Below are 17,944 nucleotides of genomic sequence, written 5' to 3' on the forward strand. Positions count from 1 at the left end.
GGGGGTCGGATTAGATCTCCTGTCGGGTTTTGGGGTTTGATTAGATCTCCTGACAGGTTTTGGGGTCGGATTAGATCTCCTGTCGGGTTTTGGGATCGGATTGGATCTCCTTCGGGTTTTGGGGTCGGATTAGATCTCCTGATGGTTTTTGGGGTCAGATTAGATCTCCTGTCGGGTTTTGGGGTTTGATTAGATCTCCTGACAGGTTTTGGGGTCGGATTAGATCTCCTGTCGGGTTTTGGGGTCGGATTAGATCTCCTGTCGGGTTTTGTGGTCGGATTAGATCTCCTGTCGGGTGTTGGGGTCGGATTAGATCTCCTGTCGGGTTTTGGGGTCGGATTAGGTCTCCTGTCGGGTTTTGGGGTCGGATTAGGTCTCCTGTCGGGTTCTGGGGTCGGATTAGATCTCCTGACGGGTTTTGTGGTCGGATTAGATCTCCTGTCGGGTTTTGGGGTCGGATTAGATCTCCTGTCGGGTTTTGGGGTCGGATTAGATCTCCTGTCGGGTTTTGGGGTCGGATTAGATCTCCTGACAGGTTTTGGGGTCGGATTAGATCTCCTGTCGGGTTTTGGGGTCAAGTTAGATCCCCTGATGGGTTTTGGGGTCGTATTAGATCTCCTGTCGGGTTTTGGGGTCGTATTAGATCTCCTGTCGGGTTTTGGGGTCGGATTAGATCCCCTGACGGGTTTTGGGGTCGGATTAGATTTCCTGTCGGGTTTTGGGGTCAGATTAGATCTCCTGCCGGGTTTTGGGGTCGGATTAGATCTCCTGTCGGGTTTTGGGGTCAGATTAGATCTCCTGCCGGGTTTTGGGGTCGGATTAGATCTCCTGTCGGGTTTTGGGGTCAGATTAGATCTCCTGCCGGGTTTTGGGGTCGGATTAGATCTCCTGACGGGTTTTGGGGTCGTATTAGATCTCCTGTCGGGTTTTGGGGTCGGATTAGATCTCCTGCCGGGTTTTGGGGTCGGATTAGATCTCCTGTCGGGTTTTGGGGTCAGATTAGATCTCCTGCCGGGTTTTGGGGTCAGATTAGATCTCCTGACAGGTTTTGGGGTCGTATTAGATCTCCTGACAGGTTTTGGGATTGGATTAGATCTCCTGTCAGGTTTTGGGGTCGGATTAGATCTCCTGTCTGTTTTTTGGGTCGGATTAGATCTCTTGTCGGGTTTTGGGATCGGATTAGATCTTCTGTCGGGTTTTGGGGTCAGATTAGATCTCCTGTCGGGTTTTGGGGTCGTATTAGCTCTCCTGTCGGGTTTTGGGGTCGGATTAGATCTCCTGTCGGGTTTTGGGGTCGGATTAGATCTCCTGACAGGTTTTGGGGTCGGATTAGATTTCCTGTCAGGTTTTGGGGTCGGATTAGATCTCCTGACGGGTTTTGGGGTCGCATTAGGTCTCCTTCGGGTTTTGGGGTCGGATTAGATCTCCTGTCAGGTTTTGGGGTTGGATTAGATCTCCTGTCGGGTTTTGGGGTCGGATTAGATCTCCTGACGGGTTTTGGGGTCGTATTAGGTCTCCTTCGGGTTTTTGGGTCGGATTAGATCTCCTGATGGTTTTTGGGGTCGGATTAGATCTCCTGATGGTTTTTGGGGTCGGATTAGATCTCCTGGTGGTTTTTGGGGTCGGATTAGATCTTCTGTCGGGTTTTGGGGTCGGATTAGATCTCCTGTCAGGTTTTGGGGTCTGATTAGATCTCCTGACGGGTTTTGGGGTTGCATTAGGTCTTCTTCGGGTTTTGGGGTCGGATTAGATCTCCTGTCAGGTTTTGGGGTTGGATTAGATCTCCTGTCGGGTTTTGGGGTCAGATTAGATCTCCTGACGGGTTTTGGGGTCGTATTAGATCTCCTGACAGGTTTTGGGGTCGGATTAGATCTCCTGTCAGGTTTTGGGGTCGGATTAGATCTCCTGACGGGTTTTGGGGTCGTATTAGATCTCCTGACAGGTTTTGGGGTCGGATTAGATCTCCTGTCGGGTTTTGGGGTCGGATTAGATCTCCTGACGGGTTTTGGGGTCGTATTAGATCTCCTGACAGGTTTTGGGGTCGGATTAGATCTCCTGTCGGGTTTTGGGGTCGGATTAGATCTCCTGACGGGTTTTGGGGTCGGATTAGATCTCCTGTCGGGTTTTGGGGTCGGATTAGATCTCCTGTCGAGTTTTGGGGTCGGATTAGATCTCCTGTCGGGTTTTGGGGTCGGATTAGATCTCCTGTCGGGTTTTGGGGTCGGATTAGATCTCCTGTCGGGTTTTGGAGTCGGATTAGATCTCCTTCGGGTTTTGGGGGCGGAAGGAGATCTAATCCGGTTGGACATACTTTTTGAGAACGAGATCCGAGATTTCAGTTTTGTGACCAATCGTTGTTTTCATCCACTGCAACCTCATCATCTACTCGCTGTCATTTTGCAGGGACCAATGGAGCTCCGGGAAGCAAGGGAGACAGTGGGGCCCCCGGTCCTCCAGGGCCACAGGGGCAGCCTGGGGAGAAGGGTTCTGGACCTTCAGGTAAGACCTAATCCCAGGAAAACCAGGGCAATTGGACCAGAATTGGAACCAGGCGGAGTGTATGGAAGGTCTGGTACAGCGCCTTGAAAAAGTATTCATACCCCTTGAAATTCCCCACACTTTCTCATGTTACACCCAAAAACATAAATGTATTTTATTGGGATTTTATGTGAGAGACACACAGTGTCACATAATTGTGAAGTGGAAGGAAAATGATACAAATAAATCTGTGAAAATTGGGGGGGAGGGGCATTTGTATGGCGCCCCCCGGAGTCAATACTTTGTAGAACACCCTTTCTCTACAAGTCTTTTTGGGGGTGTCTCTATCAGCTTTGCACATCTAGAGAGGGACATTTCTCCTCCATTCTTCTTCTCTGTAAAATATCTCAAGCTCTGTCAGATTGGATGGAGAGCGTCTGTGATCAGCAATTCTCAGGTCTGGCCACAGATTCTCAATGGGATTTAGGTCTGGACTGTGACTGGGCCATTCTAACACATGAATAGGCTTTGATCTAAACTATTCCATTGTAGCTCTGGCTGTACTTTAGGGTCGTTGTCCTGCTGGAAGGTGAACCCCCCCTCCCCCCCCCCCCCCCCCCGTCTCAAGACTTTTGCAGACTCTAACAGGTTTTCTTCTAAGATTGTCCTGTATTTGTCTCCATCCATCTTCCCATCAACTCCGACCAGCTTCCCTGTCCCTGCTGAAGAAAAGCATCCCCACCACATGAAGCTGCCACCACCATGTTTCACAGTGGGGATGGTGTGTTCAGGGGGATGGGCAGTGTTAGTTTCCCCACACATAACGGAAAAGTTGAATTTTGGTGTCATGTGACCAGAGCACCTTCCCCCACATGTTTGCTGTGTCCCCTCCCCCACATCTTTGCTGTGTCCCCTCCCCCACATGTTTGATGTGTCCCCTCCCCCACATGTTTGCTGTGTCCCCTCCCCCACATGTTTGCTGTGTCCCCTCCCCCACATGATTGCTGTGTCCCCTCCCCCACATGTTTGCTGTGTCCCCTCCCTCACATGTTTGCTGTGTCCCCTCCCCCACATGGCTTCTCACAAACTGCAAACAGGACTTCTTATGTCTTTCTTCCTCCAATGTCTTTCTTCTTGTCACTCTTCCATAAAGGGCAGATTTGTGGAGAGACCACTAATAGTTGTCCTGTGGACAGATTCTCCCCCCTGAGCTGTGCAGCTCCTGTGCAGCTCCTCCAGAGTTACCATGGGCCTCTTGGCTGCTTCTCTGATGAAGGCTCTCCTTGCCCGGCCCGGTCAGTTTAGGTGGACGGCCATGTCTTGGTAGGTTTGCGGTTGTGCCATACTCTTTCCATTTTCCGATGATGGATTGAACAGAAGCTCCGTGAGATCTTCAAAGCTTGGGAGATTTTATTTTGTAACCTAACCCTGCTTTATACTTCTCCACAACTTTATCCCTGACCTGTCTGGTGTGTTCCTCGGCCTTCATGATGCTGTTTTGTTCACTAAGGTTCTCTAACAAACCTCTGAGGGCTTCACAGAACAGCTGTATTTATACTGAGATTACATGACACACAGGTGAGGACTCTATTTACTAATCAGGTGACTTCTGAAGGCGATTGGTTCCCCTAGATTTTAGTTATCAGAGTAAAGGGGGCGTCATACAAATGCCCCTCCCCCCCACACTTTTCACAGATTTATTTGTATCATTTTCCTTCCACTTCACAATCATGTGACACTTTGGGGTAGATTCAGAGAGCAATTATGCCAGCGTATCCATAGATGCGCCGCGTAATTGCTAAGTTGCGCCGGCGTATCTACTTTCTGTATTCAGGAACCTCGATACGCCGACTGTAGCCTAAGATACGACTGGCATAAGTCTCTTACGCCGTCGTATCTTAGGGTGCATTCTGACGCTGGCCGCTAGGTGGCGCTTCCGTAGTTGTCAGCGTAAAGTATGCAAATTACATACTTATGCCGATTCACGAACGTACGTGCGCCCAGGGGTAGTTTTTTACGTCGTTTGCGTACGTCGTTTTCGTCGTAAGGCTGCTCCTGCTATTAGGAGGCGCAGCCAATGTTAAGTATGGACGTCGTTCCCGCGTTGCGATTTTAAAATTTTACGTCGTTTGCGTAAGTCGTCCGTGAATGGCGCTGGACGCCATTTACGTTCACGTCGATGCCAATGACGTCCTTGCGACGTCAATTACCGCAGTGCACGTCAGGAAATTTTAGGGACGGCGCATGCGCAGTACGTTCGGCGCGGGAACGCGCCTAATTTAAACGATCCACGCCCCCCTACGGGATCATTTGAATTACGCACGCCCCCTTTTACGCTACGCCGCCGCAACTTTACAGGCAAGCGCTTTGTGAATCAAGCACTTGCCCGTAAAACTTGCGGAGGCGTAACGTAAAATGTCATTCGTTACGCCGCCTCAGTTTTGCGCGCCCCTACCTGAATCCACCCCTTTGTGTTGGTCTCTCGCATGAAATCCCAATAAAATACATTTACGTTTTTGGTTGTAACATGAGAAAGTGTGGGGAGATTTCAAGGGGTATGAATACTTTTTCAAGGCGCTGTATACAGAGGGGTATGAATACTTTTTCAAGGCGCTGTATACAGAGGGGTATGAATACTTTTTCAAGGCGCTGTATACAGAGGGGTATGAATACTTTTTCAAGGCGCTGTATATAGAGGGGTATGAATACTTTTTCAAGGCGCTGTACGTAGAGGGGTATGAATAGTTTTTCAAGGCGCTGAATATAGAGGGGTATGAATACTTTTTCAAGGCGCTGTACATGCGGATTCATTCATTGGACGAAGGGCTGTACAATTTTCTATAAATAGACCCCAAAGTTTCAGGTTCAGAAAAGGGAAACGTTTCCTATAGTCTCCTCTATGTAGAGGAGAGGATATCGCCGCCCTGCTGGTGAGGATTATAACCACCTTCTTCCTTGTTTGTAGATATGGTGCGGATCATCGGAGGGAATCGAGGTCGGGTGGAACTGAAACGCAACGAGGAGTGGGGAACGATCTGTGACGATGAATGGGATATGAATGATGGAAAAGTCATCTGCCGGATGATGGGCTTCTCCCGCGCCGTGGGAACGTACACCGCCGGGGGAGGTAATAAGAGGTCCTTCCTTTTCCTGCCGTCGTGCCCTTCCTGATGCCACTGATGAGGAGGCGGGGGGAGCGGGCTCTATATATGTATATGTCTCTGACCATCTCCTGTATCATGTCTGCAGTCTCTGACCATCTCCTGTATCATGTCTGCAGTCTCTGATCATCTCCTGTATCATGTCTGCAGTCTCTGACCATCTCCTGTAGTATGTCTTCAGTCTCTGATCATCTCCTGTATCATGTCTGCAGTCTCTGACCATCTCCTGTATCATGTCTGCAGTCTCTGACCATCTCCTGTATCATGTCTGCAGTCTCTGATCATCTCCTGTATCATGTCTGCAGTCTCTGACCATCTCCTGTATTATGTCTGCAGTCTCTGACCATCTCCTGTACTATGTCTGCAGTCTCTGATCATCTCCTGTATTATGTCTGCAGTCTCTGATCATCTCCTGTACTATGTCTGCAGTCTCTGATCATCTCCTGTATTATGTCTGCAGTCTCTGATCATCTCCTGTATCATGTCTGCAGCCTCTGACCATCTCCTGTATCATGTCTGCAGTCTCTGACCATCTCCTGTATCATGTCTGCAGTCTCTGACCATCTCCTGTATCATGTCTGCAGTCTCTGACCATCTCCTGTATCATGTCTGCAGTCTCTGATCATCTCTTGTATCATGTCTGCAGTCTCTGACCATCTCCTGTATTATGTCTGCAGTCTCTGACCATCTCCTGCACTATGTCTGCAGTCTCTGACCATCTCCTGTACTATGTCTGCAGTCTCTGACCATCTCCTGTACTATGTCTGCAGTCTCTGATCATCTCCTGTATTATGTCTGCAGTCTCTGACCATCTCCTGTATTATGTCTGCAGTCTCTGATCATCTCCTGTATTATGTCTGCAGTCTCTGACCATCTCCTGTATTATGTCTGCAGTCTCTGATCATCTCCTGTATTATGTCTGCAGTCTCTGACCATCTCCTGTACTATGTCTGCAGTCTCTGACCATCTCCTGTATCATGTCTGCAGTCTCTGACCATCTCCTGTATCATGTCTGCAGTCTCTGACCGTCTCCTGTACTATGTCTGCAGTCTCTGATCATCTCCTGTATTATGTCTGCAGTCTCTGATCATCTCCTGTATTATGTCTGCAGTCTCTGACCATCTCCTGTACTATGTCTGCAGTCTCTGACCGTCTCCTGTACTATGTCTGCAGTCTCTGACCATCTCCTGTACTATGTCTGCAGTCTCTGACCATCTCCTGTACTATGTCTGCAGGCTCTGACCATCTCCTGTACTATGTCTGCAGTCTCTGACCATCTCCTGTACTCTGTCTGTAGTCTCTGACCGTCTCCTGTACTATGTCTGCAGTCTCTGACCATCTCCTGTACTATGTCTGCAGTCTCTGACCATCTCCTGTATTATGTCTGCAGTCTCTGACCATCTCCTGTACTATGTCTGCAGTCTCTGATCATCTCCTGTATTATGTCTGCAGTCTCTGATCATCTCCTGTATTATGTCTGCAGTCTCTGATCATCTCCTGTATTATGTCTGCAGTCTCTGATCATCTCCTGTATTATGTCTGCAGTCTCTGACCATCTCCTGTACTATGTCTGCAGTCTCTGACCATCTCCTGTATTATGTCTGCAGTCTCTGATCATCTCCTGTATTATGTCTGCAGTCTCTGACCGTCTCCTGTACTATGTCTGCAGTCTCTGATCATCTCCTGTACTCCTCTGTACAGAGACTGATGTGATGTGGGGGAGGGGACATTAGAGTGTAAGCTCCTCTGTACAGAGACTGATGTGACTGTGGGGAAGGGGACATTAGAGTGTAAGCTCCTCTGTACAGAGACTGATGTGATGTGGGGGGGAGGGGACATTAGAGTGTAAGCTCCTCTGTACAGAGACTGATGTGACTGTGGGGGGGAGGGGACATTAGAGTGTAAGCTCCTCTGTACAGAGACTGATGTGACTGTGGGGGGGAGGGGACATTAGAGTGTAAGCTCCTCTGTACAGAGACTGATGTGATGTGGGGGGGGAGGGGACATTAGAGTGTAAGCTCCTCTGTACAGAGACTGATGTGACTGTGGGGGGAGGAGACATTAGAGTGTAAGCTCCTCTGTACAGAGACTGATGTGACTGTGGGGGGAGGGGGACATTAGAGTGTAAGCTCCTCTGTATAGAGACTGATGTGACTGTGGGAGGAGGGGACTTTAAAGTGTAAGCTCCTCTGTACAGAGACTGATGTGACTGTGGGGGGGAGGGGACATTAGAGTGTAAGCTCCTCTGTACAGAGACTGATGTGACTGTGGGGGGGGGGGAGGGGACATTAGAGTGTAAGCTCCTCTGTACAGAGACTGATGTGACTGTGTGGGGGAGGGGACATTAGAGTGTAAGCTCCTCTGTACAGAGACTGATGTGACTGTGTGGGGGAGGGGACATTAGAGTGTAAGCTCCTCTGTACAGAGACTGATGTGACTGTGGGGAGGGGACATTAGAGTGTAAGCTCCTCTGTACAGAGACTGATGTGACTGTGGGGGGAGGGGACATTAGAGTGTAAGCTCCTCTGTACAGAGACTGATGTGATGTGGGGGGAGGGGACATTAGAGTGTAAGCTCCTCTGTACAGAGACTGATGTGATGTGGGGGAGGGGACATTAGAGTGTAAGCTCCTCTGTACAGAGACTGATGTGATGTGGGGGGAGGGGACATTAGAGTGTAAGCTCCTCTGTACAGAGACTGATGTGATGTGGGGGGAGGGAAGATTAGAGTGTAAGCTCCTCTGTACAGAGACTGATGTGACTGTGGGGGGGAGGGGACATTAGAGTGTAAGCTCCTCTGTACAGAGACTGATGTGACTGTGGGGGGGGGACATTAGAGTGTAAGCTCCTCTGTACAGAGACTGATGTGACTGTGGGGGAGGGGACATTAGAGTGTAAGCTCCTCTGTACAGAGACTGATGTGACTGTGGGGGGAGGGGACATTGGAGTGTAAGCTCCTCTGTACAGAGACTGATGTGATGTGGGGGGAGGGGACATTAGAGTGTAAGCTCCTCTGTACAGAGACTGTGGGGGGAGGGGACATTAGAGTGTAAGCTCCTCTGTACAGAGACTGATGTGACTGTGGGGGGGAGGGGACATTAGAGTGTAAGCTCCTCTGTACAGAGACTGATGTGACTGTAGGGGGAGGGGACATTAGAGTGTAAGCTCCTCTGTATAGAGAGTGATGTGACTGTGGGGGGGGAGGGGCCATTAGAGTGTAAGCTCCTCTGTACAGAGACTGATGTGATGTGGGGGGGAGGGGACATTAGAGTGTAAGCTCCTCTGTACAGAGACTGATGTGATGTGGGGGGGGGGGCATTATAGTGTAAGCTCTTCTAGTACAGAGACTGATGTGACTGTGGGGGGAGGGGACATTAGAGTGTAAGCTCCTCTGTACAGAGACTGATGTGACTGTGGGGGGGAGGGGACATTAGAGTGTAAGCTCCTCTGTACAGAGACTGATGTGACTGTGGGGGAGGGGACATTAGAGTGTAAGCTCCTCTGTGCAGAGACTGATGTGACTGTGGGGGGAGGGGACATTAGAGTGTAAGCTCCTCTGTACAGAGACTGATGTGACTGTGGGGGGGAGGGGACATTAGAGTGTAAGCTCCTCTGTACAGAGACTGATGTGACTGTGGGGGGGAGGGGATATTAGAGTGTAAGCTCCTCTGTACAGAGACTGATGTGATGTGGGGGGGGGGGGACATTAGAGTGTAAGCTCCTCTGTACAGAGACTGATGTGACTGTGGGGGGAGGGGACATTGGAGTGTAAGCTCCTCTGTACAGAGACTGATGTGGGGGAGGGGACATTAGAGTGTAAGCTCCTCTGTACAGAGACTGATGTGACTGTGGGGGGAGGGGACATTAGAGTGTAAGCTCCTCTGTACAGAGACTGATGTGATGTGGGGGGGAGGGGACATTAGAGTGTAAGCTCCTCTGTACAGAGACTGATGTGATGTGGGGGGAGGGGACATTAGAGTGTAAGCTCCTCTGTACAGAGACTGATGTGATGTGGGGGGAGGGGACATTAGAGTGTAAGCTCCTCTGTACAGAGACTGATGTGACTGTGGGGGGGAGGGGACATTAGAGTGTAAGCTCCTCTGTACAGAGACTGTGGGGGGAGGGGACATTAGAGTGTAAGCTCCTCTGTACAGAGACTGATGTGACTGTGGGGGGGAGGGGACATTAGAGTGTAAGCTCCTCTGTACAGAGACTGTGGGGGGAGGGGACACTAGAGTGTAAGCTCCTCTGTACAGAGACTGATGTGACTGTGGGGGGGAGGGGACATTAGAGTGTAAGCTCCTCTGTACAGAGACTGATGTGATATGGGGGGGAGGGGACATTAGAGTGTAAGCTCCTCTGTACAGAGAATGATGTGACTGTGGGGGGAGGGGACATTAGAGTGTAAGCTCCTCTGTACAGAGACTGATGTGATGTGGGGGGGGGGGGGACATTAGAGTGTAAGCTCCTCTGTACAGAGACTGATGTGACTGTGGGGGGAGGGGACATTAGAGTGTAAGCTCCTCTGTACAGAGACTGATGTGACTGTGGGGGGGGGGGACATTAGAGTGTAAGCTCCTCTGTACAGAGACTGATGTGATGTGGGGGGGAGGGGACATTAGAGTGTAAGCTCCTCTGTACAGAGACTGATGTGATGTGGGGGGAGGGAGGGGACATTAGAGTGTAAGCTCCTCTGTACAGAGACTGATGTGATGTGGGGGGGAGGGGACATTAGAGTGTAAGCTCCTCTGTACAGAGACTGATGTGATGTGGGGGGAGGGGACATTAGAGTGTAAGCTCCTCTGTACAGAGACTGATGTGATGTGGGGGGAGGGGACATTAGAGTGTAAGCTCCTCTGTACAGAGACTGATGTGATTGTGGGGGGGAGGGGACATTAGAGTGTAAGCTCCTCTGTACAGAGACTGATGTGATGTGGGGGGAGGGGACATTAGAGTGTAAGCTCCTCTGTACAGAGACTGATGTGACTGTGGGGGGAGGGGACATTAGAGTGTAAGCTCCTCTGTACAGAGACTGATGTGATGTGTGGGGGAGGGGAAATTAGAGTGTAAGCTCCTCTGTACAGAGACTGATGTGATGTGGGGGGAGGGGACATTAGAGTGTAAGCTCCTCTGTACAGAGACTGATGTGATGTGGGGGGAGGGGACATTAGAGTGTAAGCTCCTCTGTACAGAGACTGATGTGATGTGGGGGAGGGGACATTAGAGTGTAAGCTCCTCTGTACAGAGACTGATGTGATGTGGGGGGGAGGGGACATTAGAGTGTAAGCTCCTCTGTACAGAGACTGATGTGACTGTGGGGGGGGGGGACATTAGAGTGTAAGCTCCTCTGTACAGAGACTGATGTGACTGTGGGGGGAGGGGACATTAGAGTGTAAGCTCCTCTGTACAGAGACTGATGTGACTGTGGGGGGAGGGGACATTAGAGTGTAAGCTCCTCTGTACAGAGACTGATGTGACTGTGGGGGGAGGGGACATTAGAGTGTAAGCTCCTCTGTACAGAGACTGATGTGATGTGGGGGGGGGAGGGGACATTAGAGTGTAAGCTCCTCTGTACAGAGACTGATGTGACTGTGGGGGGGGAGGGGACATTAGAGTGTAAGCTCCTCTGTACAGAGACTGATGTGATGTGGGGGGGAGGGGGACATTAGAGTGTAAGCTCCTCTGTACAGAGACTGATGTGATGTGGGGGGAGGGGACATTAGAGTGTAAGCTCCTCTGTACAGAGACTGATGTGATGTGGGGGGAGGGGACATTAGAGTGTAAGCTCCTCTGTACAGAGACTGATGTGACTGTGGGGGGGGGGACATTAGAGTGTAAGCTCCTCTGTACAGAGACTGATGTGACTGGGGGGGAGGGGACATTAGAGTGTAAGCTCCTCTGTACAGAGACTGATGTGACTGTGGGGGGGAGGGGACATTAGAGTGTAAGCTCCTCTGTACAGAGACTGATGTGACTGTGGGGGGGAGGGGACATTAGAGTGTAAGCTCCTCTGTACAGAGACTGATGTGACTGTGGGGGGGGAGGGGACATTAGAGTGTAAGCTCCTCTGTACAGAGACTGATGTGACTGTGGGGGGGAGGGGACATTAGAGTGTAAGCTCCTCTGTACAGAGACTGATGTGACTGTGTGGGGGAGGGGACATTAGAGTGTAAGCTCCTCTGTACAGAGACTGATGTGATGTGGGGGGAGGGGACATTAGAGTGTAAGCTCCTCTGTACAGAGACTGATGTGACTGTGGGGGGGGGGGCATTAGAGTGTAAGCTCCTCTGTACAGAGACTGATGTGACTGTGGGGGGAGGGGACATTAGAGTGTAAGCTCCTCTGTACAGAGACTGATGTGACTGTGGGGGGAGGGGACATTAGAGTGTAAGCTCCTCTGTACAGAGACTGATGTGATGTGGGGGGGAGGGGACATTAGAGTGTAAGCTCCTCTGTACAGAGACTGATGTGATGTGGGGGGGGGGAGGGGACATTAGAGTGTAAGCTCCTCTGTACAGAGACTGATGTGACTGTGGGGGGGAGGGGACATTAGAGTGTAAGCTCCTCTGTACAGAGACTGATGTGATGTGGGGGGAGGGGACATTAGAGTGTAAGCTCCTCTGTACAGAGACTGATGTGACTGTGGGGGGAGGGGACATTAGAGTGTAAGCTCCTCTGTACAGAGACTGATGTGACTGTGGGGGGGAGGGGACATTAGAGTGTAAGCTCCTCTGTACAGAGACTGATGTGATGTGGGGGAGGGGACATTAGAGTGTAAGCTCCTCTGTACAGAGACTGATGCGACTGTGGGGGGAGGGGACATTAGAGTGTAAGCTCCTCTGTACAGAGACTGATGTGATGTGGGGGAGGGGACATTAGAGTGTAAGCTCCTCTGTGCAGAGACTGATGTGACTGTGGGGGAGGGGACATTAGAGTGTAAGCTCCTCTGTACAGAGACTGATGTGACTGTGGGGGAGGGGACATTAGAGTGTAAGCTCCTCTGTACAGAGACTGATGTGACTGTGGGGGGGAGGGGACATTAGAGTGCAAGCTCCTCTGTACAGAGACTGATGTGACTGTGGGGGGGAGGGGACATTAGAGTGTAAGCTCCTCTGTACAGAGACTGATGTGTGAGGGGGAGGGGACATTAGAGTGTAAGCTCCTCTGTACAGAGACTGATGTGATGTGGGGGGGGAGGGGACATTAGAGTGTAAGCTCCTCTGTACAGAGACTGATGTGACTGTGGGGGAGGGGACATTGGAGTGTAAGCTCCTCTGTACAGAGACTGATGTGATGTGGGGGGGGGGGGAGGGGACATTAGAGTGTAAGCTCCTCTGTACAGAGACTGATGTGACTGTGGGGGGGAGGGGACATTAGAGTGTAAGCTCCTCTGTACAGAGACTGATGTGATGTGGGGGGAGGGGACATTAGAGTGTAAGCTCCTCTGTACAGAGACTGATGTGATGTGGGGGGAGGGGACATTAGAGTGTAAGCTCCTCTGTACAGAGACTGATGTGACTGTGGGGGGAGGAGACATTAGAGTGTAAGCTCCTCTGTACAGAGACTGATGCGACTGTGGGGGGTGGGGGAGGGGACATTAGAGTGTAAGCTCCTCTGTGCAGAGACTGATGTGACTGTGGGGGGGGGGAGGGGACATTAGAGTGTAAGCTCCTCTGTACAGAGACTGATGTGACTGTGGGGGGAGGGGACATTAGAGTGTAAGCTCCTCTGTACAGAGACTGATGTGATGTGGGGGGGAGGGGACATTAGAGTGTAAGCTCCTCTGTACAGCGGGGTGATACATTGTTACACATGGAGATTGATGTTTCGGGTTTCTCTCTCCGCAGGCGTTGGTAAGATTTGGTTGGATGATGTGAAATGCACCGGAAATGAGTTGTCTATTGTGGCGTGCCCGAAATCTGACTGGGAGAAGCACAATTGTAACCACGGCGAGGACGCTGGCGTGGAGTGCGCATAGTTTGCCATCAGTGGAGGGGGGGAGGGGTCTGACTTCTTCCAGGACACGAGCAGTCCAATCAGATCATCGCACTGCCGTCATTACAAGAGACTCTGGAAAACGTATTGCAGGGAATTTCTTTCTGGTTGCGGATGGCGGGGCGACGGCTCAGAACTCCGGTCCGGGTTTTTATTGCTCCCCCGGACTCCGTTAATCAGAAACAAGTCTAAGAATTCCAGAATTGTATCAACAGAAATAACAGAATAATATACTGTATATAAAGGCATCAAATGTCATTTTTATTTCTCTCTATTTCCTGTTGGAACGTTCTCACTTCCTGTCTTTCATTGGCAAGTTCTCCTCAATTTCTGTCTTCTGTTGGAGATTTCTGCTCACTTCCTGTCTGTTGTTGGAGAGTTCTCCTCACTTCCTGTCTTCTGTTGGGGAGTTCTCCTCACTTCCTGTCTGTTGTTGGAGAGTTCTGCTCACTTCCTGTCTTCTGTTGGAGATTTCTGCTCACTTCCTGTCTGTTGTTGGAGAGTTCTCCTCACTTCCTGTCTTCTGTTGGAGAGTTATCCTCACTTCCGGTCTTCTGTTGGAGAGTTCTCCTCACTTCCTGTCTGTTGTTGAAGGGTTCTGCTCACTTCCTGTCTTCTGTTGGAGATTTCTGCTCACTTCCAGTCTGTTGTTGGAGAGTTCTGCTCACTTCCTGTCTTCTGTTGCAGAGTTCTGCTCACTTCCTGTCTGTAGTTGGAGCATTCTGCTTACTTCCTGTCTGTAGTTGGAGAGTTCTGTTCACTTCCTGTGTTCTGTTGGAGAGTTCTGCTTACTTCCTGTTTGTAGTTGGAGAGTTCTGCTCACTTCCTATTTGTAGTTGGAGTGTTCTGCTCACTTCCTGTCTGTAGTTGGAGCATTCTGCTCACTTCCTGTCTGTAGTTGGAGAGTTCTGCTTACTTCCTGTCTGTAGTTGGAGAGTTCTGCTCACTTCCTGTCTGTAGTTGGAGAGTTCTGTTCACTTCCTGTGTTCTGTTGGAGAGTTCTGCTCACTTCCTATTTGTAGTTGGAGTGTTCTGCTCACTTCCTGTCTTTAGTTGGAGCATTCTGCTCACTTCCTGTCTGTAGTTGGAGAGTTCTGCTTACTTTCTGTTTGTAGTTGGAGTGTTCTGCTCACTTCCTGTCTGTATTTGGAGTGTTCTGCTCACTTCCTGTCTGTAGTTGGAGAGTTCTGCTTACTTCCTGTTTGTAGTTGGAGAGTTCTGCTCACTTCCTGTTTGTAGTTGGAGAGTTCTGCTCACTTCCTGTTTGTAGTTGGAGAGTTCTGCTCACTTCCTGTCTATTGTTTGAGAGTTCTGCTCACTTCCTGTCTGTTGTTGGAGAGTTCTGCTCACTTCCTGTCTTCTGTTGGAGAATTCTGCTCACTTCCTGTCTGTTGGAGAGTTCTGCTCACTTCCTGTTTTCTGTTGGAGAATTCTGCTCACTTCCTGTCTTCTGTTGGAGAGTTCTGCTCACTTCCTGTCTGCTGTTGGAGCGTTCTGCTCACTTCCTGTCTGTTGTTGTAGCGTTCTGCTCACTTCCTGTCTGTTTTTGGAGAGTTCTGCTCACTTCCTGTCTGTTGCTGGAGAGTTCTGCTCACTTCCTGTCTGTTGCTGGAGAGTTCTGCTCACTTCCTGTCTGTTGCTGGAGAGTTCTGCTCACTTCCTGTCTGTTGCTGGAGAGTTCTTCTAACTTCCTGTCTGTTGCTGGAGAGTTCTCACTTCCTGTCTGTTGCTGGAGAGTTCTGCTCACTTCCTGTCTGCTGTTGGAGAGTTCTGCTCACTTCCTGTCTGTTGCTGGAGAGTTCTGCTCACTTCCTGTCTGTTGCTGGAGAGTTCTGCTCACTTCCTGTCTGTTGCTGGAGAGTTCTGCTCACTTCCTGTCTGTTGCTGGAGAGTTCTGCTCACTTCCTGTCTGTTGCTGGAGAGTTCTTCTAACTTCCTGTCTGTTGCTGGAGAGTTCTCACTTCCTGTCTGTTGCTGGAGAGTTCTGCTCACTTCCTGTCTGCTGTTGGAGAGTTCTGCTCACTTCCTGTCTGTTGCTGGAGAGTTCTGCTCACTTCCTGTCTGTTGCTGGAGAGTTCTTCTCACTTCCTGTCTGTTGTTGGAGAGTTCTGCTCACTTCCTGTCTGTTGCTGGAGAGTTCTTCTAACTTCCTGTCTGTTGCTGGAGAGTTCTGCTCACTTCCTGTCTGTTGCTGGAGAGTTCTGCTCACTTCCTGTCTGTTGCTGGAGAGTTCTGCTCACTTCCTGTCTGTTGCTGGAGAGTTCTTCTAACTTCCTGTCTGTTGCTGGAGAGTTCTCACTTCCTGTCTGTTGCTGGAGAGTTCTGCTCACTTCCTGTCTGTTGCTGGAGAGTTCTTCTCACTTCCTGTCTGTTGTTGGAGAGAAATGAGAGGGAGGGGAGAAAAAAAGAGGAGAAAATAGAAGAGAAAAGAAATGAAAAGAGGAGAGAGAGGAGATTATAGAGGAGAGAAAAAAAGAGAGAGAACGAGAGAAGGGAGAAAATAGGAGAGAAAAGAAAGGAAAATAGGAGAGAAGAGGAAGAGAAAAGAAAAGTAATAATTGTTATTTTGTTGCAACTAAAGTCCTAATAAGAATTGTTTCATGTTCATTGTCAACCATTTCACATCTATGGAGTTAATGAAAACATTCCTGGTGATCCCGCCCTGAAGGGCACTTCCTGTTACATGGTGACAACACTGTGTCCCCCATATTGTGCTCCTGTGTTGTCACACAGACTTCCGATGGAGAATACAATAAGCCACTCCCCACATCACACAGACCTGGTCCCTCTGTTGTCACCCTCTGGAAAGCGGCGCGGTTGTCACCGGAGATGAGAGATCAGAGGATGAAAACGATATTTTATTCTACAAAGGATGTAAATATGTTGATGACTTTTACAGAGCAACCAAAATCCCCTCCAGAGTACATGTGATCCTTTGTGACAGGCAGACATGTGTGACGTGACGTCAGGCGTGTGTCATACGTGTAAAGTACGGCTGACGCTTTTTTGTATTCTCTCCATAATAAAGGTTTTTGCACAATTTGTTTTTGGTTTCTGGTTATTTTCCTTTTAGTGTTGAAAATAACGACAGTGGACCGGATTCACATAGAAGTGCGCATCTTTGTGCGGGCGTAACGTATCCTATTTACGTTACGCCTCCGCAACTTTGACAGGCAAGTGCTGTATTCTCAAAGCAAAGTTGCAGCGGCGTAGCGTAAATAGGCCGGCGTAAGCCCGCCTAATTTAAACGTGGAAGATGTGGGCATGGGTTACGTAAATTTAATGTGACCCCACGTAAATTACGCTTTTTACGAATGGCGCATGCGCCGTCCATGAAAGTATCTCAGTGCGCATGCTCCAAATTAACCCGCAAGAAGCCAATGCTTTCGACGTGAACGTAAATGACGCACAGCCCTATTCGCGAACGACTTACACAAACGACGTAAAACGTGAAAAATTTGACGCTGTTCCGACGTCCATACTTAACATTGGTACGCCTCATATAGCAGGGGTAACTTTACGCAGGGAAAAGCCTAACGTAAACGGCGTATCTGTACTGCGACGGACGGGCGTATGTTCGTGAATTGGCGTATCTAGCTGATTTACATATTTCTAGGCGTAAATCCGCGGGCAGCAGGCTCCTATGGGCAGCGGGCAGGTCGTGGGCTCCTACAGGCGGAGGGCAGTGGGCAGGTTGTGGGCTCCTACAGGCAGAGGGCAGCGGGCAGGTTGTGGGCTCCTACAGACGGAGGGCATCGGGCAGGTTGTGGGCTCCTACAGACGGAGGGCAGCGGGCAGGATGTGGGCTCCTACACACGGAGGGCAGCGGGCAGGTTGCGGGCTCCTACAGACGGAGGGCATCGGGCAGGTTGTGGGCTCCTACACACGGAGGGCAGTGGGCAGGTTGTGGGCTCCTACAGGCGGAGGGCTGCGGGCAGGTTGTGGGCTCCTACAGACAGAGGGCAGCGGGCAGGTCGTGGGCTCCTACAGACGGAGGGCAGCGGGCAGGTTGTGGGCTCCTACAGGCGGAGGGCAGCGGGCAGGATGTGGGCTCCTACAGGCGGAGGGCAGCGGGCGGGTTGTGGGCTCCTACAGGCGGAGGGCAGCGGGCAGGTTGTGGGCTCCTACAGGCAGAGGGCAGCGGGCAGGTTGTGGGCTCCTACAGACAGAGGGCAGCGGGCAGGTCGTGGGCTCCTACAGACGGAGGGCAGCGGGCAGGTTGTGGGCTCCTACAGGCGGAGGGCAGCGGGCAGGTTGTGGGCTCCTACAGGCAGAGGGCAGCGGGCAGGTTGTGGGCTCCTACAGACAGAG

General features: G+C 50.5%; 2 protein-coding genes across 2 annotated transcripts; one reads left to right on the forward strand and one right to left on the reverse strand.

The window, feature by feature from the left end:
• Positions 1-203: 203 nt before the first annotated feature.
• On the reverse strand, positions 204-2,309 carry LOC120924201 (extensin-like; the record flags this gene model as incomplete). The annotated part of the gene is made up of 2 exons (XM_040335086.1): positions 1,702-2,309; positions 204-1,038 (listed from the first exon to the last, which is right to left on the reverse strand). Coding segments are annotated over exons 1-2 (1,443 nt in total), but the record flags the coding sequence as incomplete, so codon positions are not given.
• An 81-nt stretch (positions 2,310-2,390) lies between these two features.
• On the forward strand, positions 2,391-13,891 carry LOC120924200 (macrophage receptor MARCO-like). The gene is made up of 3 exons (XM_040335084.1): positions 2,391-2,499; positions 5,444-5,605; positions 13,486-13,891. The coding sequence occupies exons 2-3, from the start codon at positions 5,446-5,448 to the stop codon at positions 13,614-13,616; spliced, it is 291 nt and encodes a 96-aa protein (XP_040191018.1). The 5' UTR covers positions 2,391-2,499; positions 5,444-5,445; the 3' UTR covers positions 13,617-13,891.
• The last annotated feature ends 4,053 nt before the right edge of the window (positions 13,892-17,944 follow it).

This window comes from Rana temporaria, unplaced genomic scaffold, assembly GCF_905171775.1.
Source record: "Rana temporaria unplaced genomic scaffold, aRanTem1.1, whole genome shotgun sequence".
Taxonomy (NCBI): Eukaryota; Metazoa; Chordata; class Amphibia; order Anura; family Ranidae; genus Rana; species Rana temporaria.